This window comes from Scyliorhinus torazame, chromosome 3 (assembly GCF_047496885.1).
Source record: "Scyliorhinus torazame isolate Kashiwa2021f chromosome 3, sScyTor2.1, whole genome shotgun sequence".
Taxonomy (NCBI): domain Eukaryota; kingdom Metazoa; phylum Chordata; class Chondrichthyes; order Carcharhiniformes; family Scyliorhinidae; genus Scyliorhinus; species Scyliorhinus torazame.
In genome coordinates this window covers 942,066-959,160 of record NC_092709.1, presented here as the reverse complement: position 1 = coordinate 959,160, position 17,095 = coordinate 942,066, and the positions used below count along the sequence as shown (strand labels likewise).

The 17,095-nt window shown below is 44.9% G+C and overlaps 2 protein-coding genes across 2 annotated transcripts in view; one reads left to right on the top strand and one right to left on the bottom strand.

The window, feature by feature from the left end:
* LOC140408240 (solute carrier family 49 member A3-like) overlaps window positions 1-5,902 on the top strand; it is a 44,592-nt gene extending 38,690 nt beyond the window's left edge. Inside the window, exon 9 of the mRNA XM_072495178.1 lies at window positions 266-5,902. Coding sequence (XP_072351279.1) covers window positions 266-405 — 140 coding nt within the window. The 3' untranslated portion in view covers window positions 406-5,902. The remainder of the gene's footprint in view (window positions 1-265) is intronic.
* Window positions 5,903-11,772: 5,870 nt separating this feature from the next.
* Window positions 11,773-17,095, bottom strand: part of LOC140408239 (diacylglycerol kinase theta) — a 267,197-nt gene continuing 261,874 nt past the window's right edge. The window contains exon 22 of the mRNA XM_072495177.1: window positions 11,773-15,539. Coding sequence (XP_072351278.1) covers window positions 15,438-15,539 — 102 coding nt within the window. The 3' untranslated portion in view covers window positions 11,773-15,437. The remainder of the gene's footprint in view (window positions 15,540-17,095) is intronic.

The following is a 17,095-nucleotide window of genomic DNA, read 5'->3' as shown; positions in this document are numbered from 1 at the left end:
CCAGGTATGTTTCTGGTTAATGATGAACTGGTGAACATCCCTCGGAATTTAATGGTGGGAGATTCAGCGACAGTAATTTTGTTGAATGTTGTGGGAAGGTGGTCTTTGCCTGCTACATGTGGTACACCTGTCACTTACCCGTCTCAGCCCAAAGCTAAATGTGGACATGGAGTGTTTCAGACTAGAGGGCAATGACGTTTCTCCATTGGGTAACAGCAGCTTATTGATGTAATAATAATCAATGAATATATTCTTTATTTAACAGTTCCCACATTGGTGTTGGCTGCTATCTGCAGTTTGGAGGCTTGTTGCTTTGCACTCTTGTTCCATACAGAGTACAAGCGAGTCAATGCTGAAGATGATGAGGTTTCCTCTGCTCTTCTTCAAGGAGCTGCAACTGAATGATTTGCACAATTACAGGGACCACCTCTTTCCAGGAAGCCAGAAAGCCATTTTATTTTTAAAATATTTAGAGATGTTTTATATTAATATCTATCTGTCTGTCTTCCTGTTTTAAAACTAATGGACATTGAAGCACATTTTAATTCCTAATCAGTCTACGTTTCCAGGTATTTCCTATCTTTGATTTTTCTAATTTACTCTTTTTTACATATTCTGAACATGTAAAGAATAATAAACCAATGTATTATAATGTGGAAAGCCAGATTTTAGAGATCAATTAATCATTTTTGTTATTGGGAGTGCCCAGCTCCCAGTTTGAACAACTGTCTTCAACTATTGGCCCATCTGTGGCTATTGCATTGTAACAGAGGTTGGAGCATTCCACGTCAGTGCCAGCTTCTGTACTGAGTTGAGAGTTGGGTTAAGTTTTCCCTGTGTGAAATATAGGACAACACTTTTTAACTTGGGCTAAAGCAGCCCAAGCAGTGCAAGGAAAACTGCCACAATTTTGGAAATTAACTAGTGGGCAACGAAAATAGGAATTAGCAACTAACTAATGAATTCTGTTAGAAGGCACCTCTGCTGCTCCGTGTGTCAGAGAATTCTGCCCCCGTGGAGGGTCTGCAAAAATACACAGGCTTCAGGTGTAGTGGGAATGGGGAGGGAAGCCCGGCCTCCTTTGTAGTCACTTAAAAGGATGGGCCTAGTTGCTGGTTTATGGGGTGTAAGGATGAGCCTAGTTGCTGGTTTATGGGGTGTAAGGGTGGGCCTAGTTGCTGGTTTATGGGGTGTAAGGATGGGCCTAGTTGCTGGTTTATGGGGTGTAAGGATGAGCCTAGTTGCTGGTTTATGGGGTGTAAGGATGAGCCTAGTTGCTGGTTTATGGGGTGTAAGGATGAGCCTAGTTGCTGGTTTATGGGGTGTAAGGATGAGCCTAGTTGCTGGTTTATGGGGTGTAAGGATGGGCCTAGTTGCTGGTTTATGGGGTGTAAGGGTGGGCCTAGTTGCTGGTTTATGGGGTGTAAGGATGGGCCTAGTTGCTGGTTTATGGGGTGTAAGGATGAGCCTAGTTGCTGGTTTATGGGTTGTAAGGATGGGCCTAGTTGCTGGTTTATGGGGTGTAAGGGTGGGCCTAGTTGCTGGTTTATGGGGTGTAAGGGTGAGCCTAGTTGCTGGTTTATGGGGTGTAAGGGTGGGCCTAGTTGCTGGTTTATGGGGTGTAAGGGTGGGCCTAGTTGCTGGTTTATGGGGTGTAAGGGTGGGCCTAGTTGCTGGTTTATGGGGTGTAAGGATGGGCCTAGTTGCTGGTTTATGGGGTGTAAGGATGAGCCTAGTTGCTGGTTTATGGGGTGTAAGGGTGAGCCTAGTTGCTGGTTTATGGGGTGTAAGGGTGGGCCTAGTTGCTGGTTTATGGGGTGTAAGGGTGGGCCTAGTTGCTGGTTTATGGGGTGTAAGGGTGGGCCTAGTTGCTGGTTTATGGGGTGTAAGGATGGGCCTAGTTGCTGGTTTATGGGGTGTAAGGATGAGCCTAGTTGCTGGTTTATGGGGTGTAAGGATGGGCCTAGTTGCTGGTTTATGGGGTGTAAGGATGAGCCTAGTTGCTGGTTTATGGGGTGTAAGGGTGAGCCTAGTTGCTGGTTTATGGGGTGTAAGGGTGGGCCTAGTTGCTGGTTTATGGGGTGTAAGGGTGGGCCTAGTTGCTGGTTTATGGGGTGTAAGGGTGGGCCTAGTTGCTGGTTTATGGGGTGTAAGGATGGGCCTAGTTGCTGGTTTATGGGGTGTAAGGATGAGCCTAGTTGCTGGTTTATGGGGTGTAAGGGTGAGCCTAGTTGCTGGTTTATGGGGTGTAAGGATGAGCCTAGTTGCTGATTTATGGGGTGTAAGGATGGGCCTAGTTGCTGGTTTATGGGGTGTAAGGGTGAGCCTAGTTGCTGGTTTATGGGGTGTAAGGGTGGGCCTAGTTGCTGGTTTATGGGGTGTAAGGATGAGCCTAGTTGCTGGTTTATGGGGTGTAAGGATGAGCCTAGTTGCTGGTTTATGGGGTGTAAGGGTGGGCCTAGTTGCTGGTTTATGGGGTGTAAGGATGAGCCTAGTTGCTGATTTATGGGGTGTAAGGGTGGGCCTAGTTGCTGGTTTATGGGGTGTAAGGATGAGCCTAGTTGCTGGTTTATGGGGTGTAAGGGTGAGCCTAGTTGCTGGTTTATGGGGTGTAAGGGTGGGCCTAGTTGCTGGTTTATGGGGTGTAAGGATGAGCCTAGTTGATGGTTTATGGGGTGTAAGGGTGGGCCTAGTTGATGGTTTATGGGGCCGGAGTTCTCAGCATTGTGTTGTTTGGCTCTGAAACTGGAAAACTTCACAGCTGTCAAGAAGCTCAATCATTTTTATCTTTGCTGTCTGTGTGCATTCTGGGTATGTCCTCGCTTCCCCAATGTGGAAGTCCCCTCAAAGGTAAAACTCCCAGGTTGGTCAGCACTAATCAAAGGTGGTTATGGTGGATCGGGAATATCCCCAGGCTGCGAGACTGTCACATACCCAAGGGCCTTAAGGTGAGGAGTGAGGTACCCGGAGTTAATGACCAGTGGGTCAGCCAAGGCTCCGCTCCAAGGATGTTGGCGAAAGAAGGAAATTACAACTCTGCCTGTGGGCTGGAGGGTACGACCACGATGATCAGTGGCTACAGCAACTTGGTGCCACCACCAAACACAAATACTGGCACTTATGGCAAATGGAGTTTAATGCAGAAAAGTGAGGTGATTCATTTTGGAAGGAATAACAGGAAGACAGAGTACTGGGCTAATGGTAAAATTCTTGGTAGTGTGGATGAGCAGAGAGATCTAGGTGTCCATGTACATAGATCCCTGAACGTTGCCACCCAGGTTGAGAGGGTTGTTAAGAAGGCGTACGGTGTGTTAGCTTTTATTGGTAGAGGGATTGAGTTTCGGAGCCATGAGGTCATGTTGCAGCTGTACAAAACTCTGGTGCGGCCGCATTTGGAGTATTGCGTGCAATTCTGGCCGCCGCATTATAGGAAGGATGTGGAAGCATTGGAAAGGGTGCAGAGGAGATTTACCAGGATGTTGCCTGGTATGGAGGGAAGATCTTATGAGGAAAGGCTGAGGGACTTGAGGCTGTTTTCGTTAGAGAGAAGGTTAAGAGGTGACTTAATTGAGGCATACAAGATGATCAGAGGATTGGATAGGGTGGACAGTGAGAGCCTTTTTCCTCGGATGGTGATGTCTAGCACGAGGGGACATAGGTTTAAATTGAGGGAGATAGATATAGGACAGATGTCAGAGGTAGGTTCTTTACTCAGAGTAGTAAGGGCGTGGAATGCCCTGCCTGCAACAGTAGTGGTCTCGCCAACACTAAGGGCATTCAAATAGACATATGGACAATAAGGGAATAGTGTAGATGGGCTTTAGAGTGGTTTCACAGGTCGGTGCAACATCGTGGGCTGAAGGGCCTGTACTGCGCTGTAATGTTCTATGTTCTAAGTTTAGCAAGAGCAGAGTGGGTGAAGCACAATCTGGAGCACAGGGCAGGCCCTGGTCTCTCAACAGGAATATCACGTGTGGCCCCATCAAATCCAATAATTGAAAAGCACGTGTTCAAGGAATCCGGTCATATCACAAGTAAATAACCAGCACAAATGGTGAACTTCTCCTTTTCTATTAAGGCACCTACCAAATATCCTGCAATTTGTTGGATTAGTTGCTGGAGCTTTTGCTTCTGCATCAACACCTCTTGTGTTTGGTTCACATCTTATCTGTGAGTCAGAAAGTTGTGGGTTCAAACTCCAGTCTAGGATTTGAGCACAAAAGGGTGAGTGAACAGTGAGAGGCGTTATCAGGTCCTCGGGGTGGGCGGTAAATAAACTCCTCGATTTTTACAACATTCCTCCCTGAATTACCACCAAAAAATATTCCTTAATTTTTAGTTTGAGATTTTGCACTTTGAAGGTTAGTGAAAGAGCAATTGTATGTCAATGTTATTTATTTTAATAATGTGTGATAAACTGCAAGTTCTTTATCGGACTGCGAAGGAGCTTGTAGCTTGAATTGTGCCTCCCTTCTGACTAAAGGCTGGTGCCAATGACCGAAGGGATAGATTGCAGTCATTTTTGGATATAGTTAGAAATATGTTTGTGAAGTTTCAGTCTCCAATCACACAGACAGCCTTTACCCCCACCCTCTGTCTCCTTTCACTTTTTAGAGCCCCCCTTGCATTTCCTATATGCAATGGGGGGAGTCTGTGCATCGGGGGGGGGGGTTTAATTTGTCTGCAACGGGTAGGTCTCTGCGACTGGGGGGGGGGGGTCTGTCCTTCAGACTGCGATAGTTTAGGCAAGAGAGCTCGAGCAACGTTCGTTCATGTACTTAATTCCACTCCAAGTATTGTTTAAAATTCAGGCGGCATGGTGGCTCAGTGGTTAGCACTGCTGCCTCATGGCGCTGAGGTCCTGGGTTCGATCCCGGCCCCAGATCACTGTCCTTGTAGAGTTTGCACATTATCCCCATGTCTACATGGGTCTCACCCCCACAACCCAAAGGTGTGCAGGGTACGTGAATTGGCCTGAGGGGGGGGGTAGGATACTCTGATTATTAAAACAGTTGACAACACATTTCTACAAAAAAAATGGTACAAGCACTAAACTTTTGCTAAATTGCCTCTCAATTAGAAAAAAGAATTGGGTTTCCTAGAATTATTACAGCACAGGAAGAGGCCAGCCGTAAATCGAGCCTCCCAGCCTAACCCCACGTTCCAACGTTTGTTCCGGAGCCCTGCAGGTTGAGGGGCAAATCCAGACACCTCTACCTTTATTACCCTTTCAGGCTCCCCTTTGGGTGATAAATGTTTCCTCATCACTCCTCCAATCTTTGTTCCCCAGCATCTGGCTTGCATGATGACCATTATTCACATGTTACCTTGTGCAGAACAGACCCAAGTCAACAATGGGCCGCTCTACTGGAGCTCAATCCCAGTCTCCATCCATGAACAGCTCCAGCCAGGATCACTGGATGTGAGTTTGAAATGCAAAGACTAACTTTTCAATCCCACTAAATGAAACTGGGGTCAATGTTTTCTCATTTGGTTAAGTGTTTATTTATATAAAAAAGCCAAAGACTCTGTTCAATTTTGCTAATCGGTAATGATTTAAGATGCTTCTACACTACAATGGGCTGCTGGATATTGTTGCTGCTTTCAGTTCAGGTTGGGGATGCAGAATGGTGAAGCTTTGTGCTGAGCCGGAATGGGGAGATTCACTTCCGTTTAACTTTCCGTCGAATGTGGTAGTGACTCCCTCCTTATCTCTCTGGAAAAGCTGATCCAAGTCCATGGATCCATAGAAATAGCCACAAAATTTGAAGTGATTCTAAACTGAGGGATAAAATATCAACAGGAATTTGCTTTGAATGGAATACTGTCTTGGACCTTAATGTTGTTAATCTCTTGCTGATCATTTCACTCTGTAACATCATTAAACATTTTTTTTAATGAAGCCTTATCATTTGTGTGTTTAAAATCATTTGGACACTCTCCGTCCCTCCTGAAAATGTGTAAGAATCAATGAAGTCAACCCAGTGGTTACCAGTTAATAGACTGCAGGCGTCTCGTGAAGAAAGCTAGACAGGTTGGGTCTGTACCCTTGGAGTTTAAAGAAATGGGGGTGATCTTATTGAAACAAAGATCCTGAGGGGACTTGAAAGGTTGGATACTGGGGGGCCTTGTTAAAAGTTTAAGAATAACTAACCCTAACCCTCTTAAAGACTGAAATATAGAACATACAGCACAGAACAGGCCCTTCGGCCCACGATGTTGTGCCGAACCTTTGTCCTAGATTAATCATAGATTATCATTGAATTTACAGTGCAGAAGGAGGCCATTCGGCCCTTTGAGTCTGCACCGGCTCTTGGAAAGAGCACCCTACCCAAACTCAACACCTCCACCCAACACCAAGGGCAATTTATCATTGGCCAATTCACCTAACCCGCACATCTTTGGACTGTGGGAGGAAACCCACGCAGACACGGGGAGGACGTGCAGACTCCGCACAGACAGTGACCCAAGCCGGAATCGAACCTGGGACCCTGGAGCTGTGAAGCAATTGTGCTATCCACAATGATACCGTGCTGCCCTTGAGAACAAATAAATCTACACTATATCATTTTACCGTAATCCATGTACCTATCCAATAGCTGCTTGAAGGTCTCTAATGTTTCCGACTCAACTACTTCCACAGGCAGTGCATTCCATGCCCCCACTACTCTCTGGGTAAAGAACCTACCTCTGACATCCCCCTATATCTTCCACCATTCACCTTAAATTTATGTCCCCTTGTAATGGTTTGTTCCACCCGGGGAAAAAGTCTCTGACTGTCTACTCTATCTATTCCCCTGATCATCTTATAAACCTCTATCAAGTCGCCCCTCATCCTTCTCCGTTCTAATGAGAAAAGGCCTAGCACCCTCAACCTTTCCTCGTAAGACCTACTCTCCATTCCAGGCAACATCCTGGTAAATCTTCTTTGCACCTTTTCCAAAGCTTCCACGTCCTTCCTAAAATGAGGCGACCAAAACTGTACACAGTACTCCAAATGTGGCCTTACCAAAGATTTGTACAGCTGCATCATCACCTCACGGCTCTTAAATTCAATCCCTCTGTTAATGAACGCGAGCACACCATAGGCCTTCTTCACAGCTCTATCCACTTGAGTGGCAACTTTCAAAGATGTATGAACATAGACCCCAAGATCTCTCTGCTCCTCCACATTGCCAAGAACTCTACCGTTAACCCTGTATTCCGCATTCATATTTGTCCTTCCAAAATAGACAACCTCACACTTTTCAGGGTTAAACTCCATCTGCCACTTCACAGCCCAGCCCAGCATCCTATCTATGTCTCTTTGCAGCCGACAACAGCCCTCCTTACTATCCACAACTCCACCAATCTTCGTATCGTCTGCAAATTTACTGACCCACCCTTCAACTCCCTCATCCAAGTCATTAATGAAAATCACAAACAGCAGAGGACCCAGAACTGATCCCTGCGGTACGCCACTGGTAACTGGGATCCAGGCTGAATATTTGCCATCCACCACCACTCTCTGACTTCTATCGGTTAGCCAGTTCATTATCCAACTGGCCAAATTTCCCACTATCCCATGCCTCCTTACTTTCTGCATAAGACTACCATGGGGAACTTTATCAAATGCCTTACTAAAATCCATGTACACTACATCCACTGCTTTACCTTCATCCACATGCTTGGTCACCTCCTCAAAGAATTCAATAAGATTTGTAAGGCAAGACCTACCCCTCACAAATCCGTGCTGACTATCCCTAATCAAGCAGTGTCTTTCCAGATGCTCAGAAATCCTATCCTTCAGTACCCTTTCCATTACTTTGCCTACCACCGAAGTAAGACTAACTGGCCTGTAATTCCCAGGGTTATCCCTAGTTCCATTTTTGAACAGGGGCACGACATTCGCCACTCTCCAATCCCCTGGTACCACCCCTGTTGACAGTGAGGACGAAAAGATCATTGCCACCGGCTCTGCAATTTCATCTCTTGCTTCCTATAGAATCCTTGGATATATCCCGTCAGGCCCGGGGAACTTGTCTATCCTCAAGTTTTTCAAAATGCCCAACACATCTTCCTTCCTAACAAGTATTTCCTCGAGCTTACCAATCTGTTTCACACTGTCCTCTCCAACAATATCGTCCCTCTCATTTGTAAATACAGAAGAAAAGTACTCGTTCAAGACCTCTCCTATCTCTTCAGACCCAATACACAATGTCCCGCTACTGTCCTTGATCGGACCTACCCTCGCTCTAGTCATTCTCATATTCCTCACATATGTGTAAAAGGCCTTGGGGTTTTCCTTGATCCTACCCGGCAAAGATTGTTCATGCCCTCTCTTAGCTCTCCTAATCCCTTTCTTCAGTTCCCTCCTGGCTATCTTGTATCCCTCCAATGCCCTGTCTGAACCTTGTTTCCTCAGCCTTACATAAGTCTCCTTTTTCCTCTTCACAAGACATTCAACCTCTCTTGTCAACCATGGTTCCCTCACTCGACCATCTCTTCCCTGCCTGACAGGGACATACATATCAAGGACACGTAGCACCTGTTCCTTGAACAAGTTCCACATTTCACTTGTGTCCTTCCCTGCCAGCCTATGTTCCCAACTTATGCACTTCAATTCTTGTCTGACATCGTATTTACCCTTTCCCCAATTGTAAACCTTGCCCTGTTGCACGTACCTATCCCTCTCCATTACTAAAGTGAAAGTCACAGAATTGTGGTCACTATCTCCAAAATTCTCCCCCACTAACAAATCTATCACTTGCCCTGGTTCATTACCCAGTACTAAATCCAATATTGCCCCTCTCTGGTCGGACAATCTACATACTGTGTTAGAAAAGCTTCCTGGACACACTGCACAAACACCACCCCATCCAAACTATTTGATCTAAAGAGTTTCCACTCAATATTTGGGAAGTTAAAGTCGCCCATAACTACTACCCTGTGACTTCTGCACCTTTCCAAAATCTGTTTCCCAATCTGTTCCTCCACATCTCTGCTACTATTGGGGGGGCCTATAGAAAACTCCTAACAAGGTGACTGCTCCTTTCCTATTTCTGACTTCAACCCATACTACCTCAATAGGGTGATACACCTCGAACTGCCTTTCTGCAGCTGTTATACTATCTCTAATTAATAATGCCACCCCCCCCCCCCACCTCTTTTACCACCCTCCCTAATCTTATTGAAACATCTATAACCAGGGACCTCCAACAACCATTTCTGCCCCTCTTCTATCCAAGTTTCCGTGATGGCCACCACATCGTAGTCCCAAGTACCGATCCATGCCTTAAGTTCACCCACCTTATTCCTGATGCTTCTTGCGTTGAAGTATACACACTTCAACCCATCTCCGTGCCTGCAAGTACACTCCTTTGTCAGTGTTCCCTTCCCCACTGCCTCATTACACGCTTTGGCGTCCTGAATATCGGCTACCTTAGTTGCTGGACTACAAATCCGGTTCCCATTCCCCTGCCAAATTAGTTTAAACCCTCCCGAAGAGTACTAGAAAACCTCCCTCCCGGGATATTGGTGCCCCTCTGGTTCAGATGCAACCCGTCCTGCTTGTACACGTCCCACCTTCCCCAGAATGCGCTCCAATTATCCAAATACCTGAAGCCCTCCCTCCTACACCATTCCTGCAGCCACGTGTTCAACTGCACTCTCTCCCTATTCCTAGCCTCGCTATCACGTGGCACCGGCAACAAACCAGAGATGACAACTCTGTCTGTCCTGGCTTTCAACTTCCAGCCTAACTCCCTAAACTTGTTTATTACCTCCACACCCCTTTTCCTACCTATGGCATTGGTACCAATGTGCACCACGACTTCTGGCTGCTCCCCCTCCCCCTTAAGGATCCTGAAGACACGATCCGAGACATCCCTGGCCCTGGCACCCGGGAGGCAACATACCTTCCGGGAGTCTCGCTCGCGACCACAGAATCTCCTATCTATTCCCCTAACCATTGAATCTCCTACTACTATTGCTTTTCTATTCTCCCCCCTTCCCTTCTGAGCCCCAGAGCCAGACTCAGTGCCAGAGACCTGACCGCTAGGGCCTTCCCCCGGTAGGTCACCCCCCCCCAAACAGCATCCAAAACGGTATACTTGTTTTGAAGGGGAACGGCCACGAGGGATCCCTGCACTTTCTGCCTGTTTGTTTTTTTCCCCCTGACTGTAACCCAGCTATTCTTTTCCTGTACCTTGGGTGTGGTTACCTCCTTGTAACTCTTCTCAATCACCCCCTCTGCCTCCCGGATGATCCGAAGTTCATCCAGCTTCAGCTCCAGTTCCCTAACACGGTCTTTGAGGAGCTGAAGTTGGGTGCACTTCCCGCAGGCATAGTCAGTGGGGACACCGGTGGTATCCCTCACCAAGCTGCCCTGTGGACTAACTAGATCTCCGCCCTCCGACCCTGCTCCCAGTCAGCTACACTTTCTGTAAACGCCTGGCTCTCTTCGCACTCTTTGCGGAAATGTCAGAAACAAAATGAAAGGAGCACCTTACTCCCTCCTCACCTAACTCCCTCGGTCACCAAACTCTCACTATCGCACTCAAATGCACCAAATTCAGCACTCCCTCGGTCACCAAACTCTATCGCACTCAAATGCACCAAATTCAGCACTCCCTCGGTCACCAAACTCTCACTATCGCACTCAAATGCACCAAATTCAGCACTCAGTGCAAACAAAGTCTGCACTGTAGAGGATCACTTTTATACTGTGAATCTAGCCTCTGAAAACTGGCCTAATCCAATTAACTAATTAACAAGCTCCAGCTGCAAGTGCCTCCAAGTAGAAGCTTGTTTAAAGCTTATTGAAAATTCACCTTCTAACCAAACAGCAACTTTTAAGTTAACTAACTAAATAAAAGAAAGACTAAACTTTAGATAAAAATGAAGCCTTATACTCCCTCGGTCACCAAACTCTCACTATCGCACTCAAATGCACCAAATTCAGCACTCAGTGCTGAATTGTTTTTCTCTAGGTGTTAGGAAGTCTTTGGGATTTTCTTCCCCATAAGCAGTGGGGGTTTGGGTATTGAATGTATTCATGGCTGAGTTAGCTGTTTGATTGACAAGGGAGTCGGGGGTTAGGAGGGGTGGAACTGCCGACTGAACCTGCACTTTAACCTTACGGGAATCGTGAACAATGACACCCAAGTCCCTTTGCGTTTGACTTCCTGAGCATTTCCCCATTTAGAAAATAGTCTGTGCCTAAATTCCACCTTCCAAAGTGCATAACCTCACACTTTTCCACATTGTATTTCATTTGTCACTTCATTGCCCACTCTCCCAGCCTGTCCAAATCCTTCTGCAGCCCCCCTGCTTCCTCAATACTACCTGTCCCTCTACAGATCTTTGTATCATCTGCAAACTTAGCAACAGAGCCTTCAATACCTTCTTCCAGATCATTAATGTATATTGTGAAAAGTTGTGGTCCCAGCACAGATCCCTGAGGCACACCACTAGTCACCAGCTGCCATCCTGGAAAAGACCGTTTTATCCCCACTCTCTGCCTTCTGCCAGTCAGCCAATCCTCTATCCATGCCAGGACACAGGTTCAATTCCCGTTCCAGCCTCCCCGAACCGGAATGTGGCGACTAGGGGCTTTTCACAGTAACTTAATTGAAGCCTACTTGTGACGATAAGAGATTATTATGCAGTCATGCTGGACTTAAGTGCTGTTTCATTCTCACATTGCTCTTTATTTGTCAGTCACATTTTCCTTTTTTGTTTCAAACTGCAGCTTATTCACTAACTTCTTGTTTTATTTTATAAAACAGACAATTTTATAATTTTTACAATTCCCAGTTTTATTTAGATTAAGATATTTCTTTGAACAGAATTACATTCAAAAGAAGTGATTATATGAAACTCAGTGCAATTTCTTTTACAACACAACAGCAACCCATTTACCCAAATCTCAAAATATACACAACTGCTGTAAATAGCGTCAAATTATGGACATTCTCGCTCTGAGCAATTGATGATGGAATGATGAGAATCTGACAAGGTCAATACAGTATATTAGCCACATTTATCACACATTGTGCATGAAGAGCATTCCCTAAGATTTTGGTCTACAAAACGGTGATTTGAAAATGAACATTATACGAGTCAAACGAAGAAGAAAAAATCATCACAGGTAAACAGTAGGTAAATATATCTGAATAGCCCACACTTACTTTAACAGACATTTTGAACACAAACTGAGTGTGTTAAAATGAATTTGCTACCGATCTAATCTGTCAGATATCTGTAATGTATATAATTTACTCCTGTACCCAACCACAGAATTATTTGTGAATGAAAAAAGACTCGTACTTTGATCAGAGAATTGTTCTGTTTAACTGTTTGCAATTTCCTTTGTTAAGTGTAAGTCAGCCCTAATCCCACTAACTGGGGTTGTAGAAATCTGACAAATGCGGAGGTTATTACAGCGTCTTTGAAAACTACAGCTGCCATCAGGCATTAACACAGTAAAACAATCATCGCCGAACAATAATACCTGATACGAGCTATAATATAGAAACATTTACTCTTTAATGCTGAACACAAAAGCCATGCTATAATAACAACTCTACACCCAACTATGGAGCAGGAGAGTCCCCTTTTAAAAATAAAAATGAGGAAAGCAGTTGTATCAGAACTCAAAGTCGCGTGGATGGCGAGGGACGCTAGACTGTCTCACTTGCTTTCTTAATTTGAGGTTTTTCATTGACTTAATGATTCAAATTGACAATTGTTACCCAGATATTTTAAGCTTAAATTTTGCTCGACTTCACATGCCAATTATCAATCATATCCCAGAAATCTGCAAACATTAACCAGAATTGTCTGCTATTCAGCCAGTTTTAATAATTACAAACTTTTATATCATTGGCCAACAGGCCCGTTCCAACCTTTTAAATCTGAACTAAAGTGTCCCATTGCTTTCATTCTTGTGCCATCAGTAGAAGCAACACTTGCACAAAAAGGACAATTTAATAATGTAAATCAAAAGGAGTCCTTTGTAAAACATTGCAGTTGAATAAAACTTTTAATTCTGAGCTGCCACTCTTCACTGGCCAGTAATAAGATGAAATATTTATTTTCCCTCTTCCAAGAAAATGTGTAAATCCTGAAAGATTGAGGAGAAAAATAAATACCCAATATACAAAATCTTTTTGAGAATGTGATTACAGAATGTGTGTTGCTGTGTTATAAACTAACAACCCATTTGTGTATCTACAAGTACTTTTGTTGAAGTTCCTACCATTATTGTCAGGAAATATTAAACATTAGCATCGATCAATCCACAAAGCTTTAAACAGAACAAAATAAAATGAACTCTGTCGAATCAAAAGGTACAAATATGTCATCAATATTTTTCAAAATACACGGGTATTACCAAAATATAACTAGAATTTCAAAATGTAAACTGAGAAAGTTAATGTTTCCCAATGACTGAAGTCCCTCATCGATAGAAGCAACAGGAAAACATACATTTCTTGTAATATTTCCCTCACGGACACTGGAAATTTTGCAAAGTATTAAAAAAATAAAGTATGAACGGCTAATTAGGATTAATCATTCCAGTAACACCCAATAAGAAATTCATTTTCATTCATTTAACCACATTCAGGATTATATCACTAACATTGGAATGGAAAGGTTTATTACTGGTGGTCCATAGACTTCTCGCCAAAGGAGGTCTTGATGCATGTTAATTGTAACAGTGTGTTATTTATTATTGTGATACCCAGCAGTTCATTCTTCCAAAACAGATCTTATTCTGAATTTGGATGGCAGAAATTTCAAACCCGGGATGCTACAAACTGTGTTTTGTTTCACTGATTCCTGTTTACAAAGAACCAAGGTCCAAATATTAGCTTTTCAAAAACACCATCTTGGATGCTGCGAGTGGTACAGAGTCTGTCTCGCGAATATACAATGCAATTTACACTATCAATATTTACAGATCTGTATATTCTCGTTAATATTCTAGGCACTAATATCAGCAGCAAAAGTTGTTTTGTTCACTAAGGCTGGATTTACCTAGGCAACAATTTCATTGGCAAAGTTTCCACGTCAGTAAAGGTTCCAAGAGCAAGCCCTTCATTAGTAGAAGTTTGTACAAGTATGATCTCCATTCAGGAAAGGTAACGAGCTAAGTATCCACTCAGTGAATATGTCATTTACCAAATCCTCAGTCAGGATGCAAGGTGACATGGCATATTTTACTCAACTTATGTAAATCCAAAGTGCTTTATGCAAAGCTATGGCACTGATATTTAATGAGAAAATTGGCATTGTTCAACTTGAATTTCCATGAGGTAAAATATTACTATTGACAATTAAAGAATGGCATTTAATTTATAAAGTAGTGAAGTCTGAGGCACACTTCCACTAATTATTGGTTACTGATAGGAGAATAATTTAATGTGATTTGTATGTCTCAATGCAGCTTTAGAGAAAGTTTATGGTTCCATTAAAATGGAATGGATCTGAAATTCTTATGTAGTTGGGGCAGAATGGGTGCACACTTTAATCTCCGTAATACTCAGGATAATTCACTGTTTTATTGACGATCCCATTTGAACAGTGTGTTAAATGATCTATTTTAACCATTAATGTCAAATAATATTCTATCGCAATAGTGTGGATCTGGTTGATAAATTAACCAATAAGATGTCGGTCACTGCTTCCACATGTATATTCCTGACTGTTCCGTCAGCCACAAATATCATTATTCCTTTTTGCATAAAACTATTTTCCCTTTCAAAATATTTCTTTCAAAATACATTGCAATCACACTAACCAGTATTGATAACTTCAAATATATCTGCTCATTCCATTAAATAATCAGAAGTAAACAACTTGGAATGTCTTTTCACTGAAAGATGTCAACTGTGATTATTTCTAGGAATTTAAATCTTTTCAAAAGGTTACGTCAGGGCTGATTTAGAAGTTTCTGAAATGATTTGTGAATTTTCAGAGTATGAAACAAGCGGTAACAACTTGGGACTAGAAATGGTCCCGAGCCCCTTCACATTGTCTTCCCGTCCAGCTCCGCACGGCAGGAGCTTAATGACACAAGAGGAGTAAACAAGCAGAGCTCAGAACTGAGATCAGTGAGAACAGTTACTCAGTTCAAAGCCCAAATCAGCCCAGAGCAGATCCGTAAAGTGGAAAAGATGATCAGTCGTTATGTTGACAAGAATTCCACTGTTCAGTTAACTGGAAGAAGAATATTTTGGCTAAATCACTTCATTGCTAACTTAGCACCTGCTTGTGAGGCCACGATGTTGGGGTACACTTCACTATAACACAATCTTCCAGTGAAAATGTGCAAATAAATGTCAATAATATTAAAATGCAAACTGCTGCAATCTTAAATGATTCAGCAAATAATCCCTTGATTTACAGTCACACAGCGAGTCCGTTCCAAATTGTTGCTGTCACATCACTTGTCAATTGCCCATTTCGGAAGTTGCCAGAGTCTCTGCTCTTGCATCTTTGACATTCCCAGTTTGCTTCTTTTGCTTCTGTTTACATTTTTTCAACATGTGAACCTGAAAATAAAATAATATCGGAGCTCATAATGGAGCAAAAGCAATTTCCGTGCGAGCCAGCCCTGCCCCAATGTTACGTGTGCTGTAGGGAGAGATCAATTCACCGACATTATCTCAAGTGAGCCTGGTAGATGCTGAGCCTGTGATCTTGGTTCAAGAATACCATGTGCTGGGGATTTGGCCATGGTAATGCCATTGAAGGTCAAAGGGAGATTTTTAGAAGCTCTCGTGTTGGATATAGCCATTGACACGTGTGTGGCACGATTTTAACTTGTCACTTTTCAGATGGAATCTTATCCAAGTCTTGTTGCTGATGGATACAAACTATTTCGGTATAGGAGTCACGAATGGTGCTGAACATTGTGTGATCGTCAGCGAACATGCCCACTCTGACCTTAGGATGGAAGGAGGTCATTGATGGAGGATCTGAAGATGGTTGGGCCGAGGACACTACTCAGAGGAACTCCTGCAGGGATGTCCTGGAGCTGAGATGATTGACCTCCAACCACCACAACCATCTCCCTTAGTGCCGGGTCTGACTCCAACCAGCGGAGAGTTTCCCCCCTGATTCCCATTGACTCCAGTTTAGCTCGGGCTCCTTGATGCCGCACTCGGTCAAATGCTGCCTTGATCTCAATGGCAATCACTCCCCCCTCATGAATTAGCTCTCTTGTCCTTGTTTGAACCAAGGCTGAAATGAGATTAGGAGCTGAATGACCCAGGTGGAATCCAAACTGAGCGTCCGTGAGTGGACCCCCGTCACCAACTCACCCTGTGCCCCTCGTCACCAACTCACTCCGTCCCCCTCGTCACCAACTCACTCCGTCCCCCCCGTCACCAACTCACCCCGTCCCTCGTCACCAACTCGCTCCGTCCCTCGTCACCAACTCGCCCCGTCCCTCGTCACCAACTCACCCCGTCCCTCGTCACCAACTCGCCCCGTCCCTCGTCACCAACTCGCCCCGTCCCTCGTCACCAACTCGCCCCATCCCTCGTCCCCAACTCGCCCGTCCCTCGTCACCAACTCGCCCCGTCCCTCGTCACCAACTCGCCCCGTCCCTCGTCACCAACTCTCCCCGTCCCTCGTCACCAACTCGCTCCGTCCTTCGTCACCAACTCACCCTGTACCCCTCGTCACCAACTCGCCCCTTCCCTCGTCACCAACTCGCCCCGTCCCTCGTCACCAACTCACCCCGTCCCTCGTCACCAACTCACCCCGTCCCTCGTCACCAACTCGCTCTGTCCCTCGTCACCAACTCACCCTGTACCCCTCGTCACCAATTCGCCCCGTCCCTCGTCACCAACTCGCTCCGTCCCTCGTCACCAACTCGCTCTGTCCCTCGTCACCAACTCACCCTGTACCCCTCGTCACCAATTCGCCCCGTCCCTCGTCACCAACTCGCCCCGTCCCTCGTCACCAACTCGCTCCGTCCCTCGTCACCAACTCGCTCCGTCCCTCGTCACCAACTCACCCCGTCCCTCGTCACCAACTCGCCCCGTCCCTCGTCACCAATTCGCCCCGTCCCTCGTCACCAACTCGCCCCATCCCTCGCCCC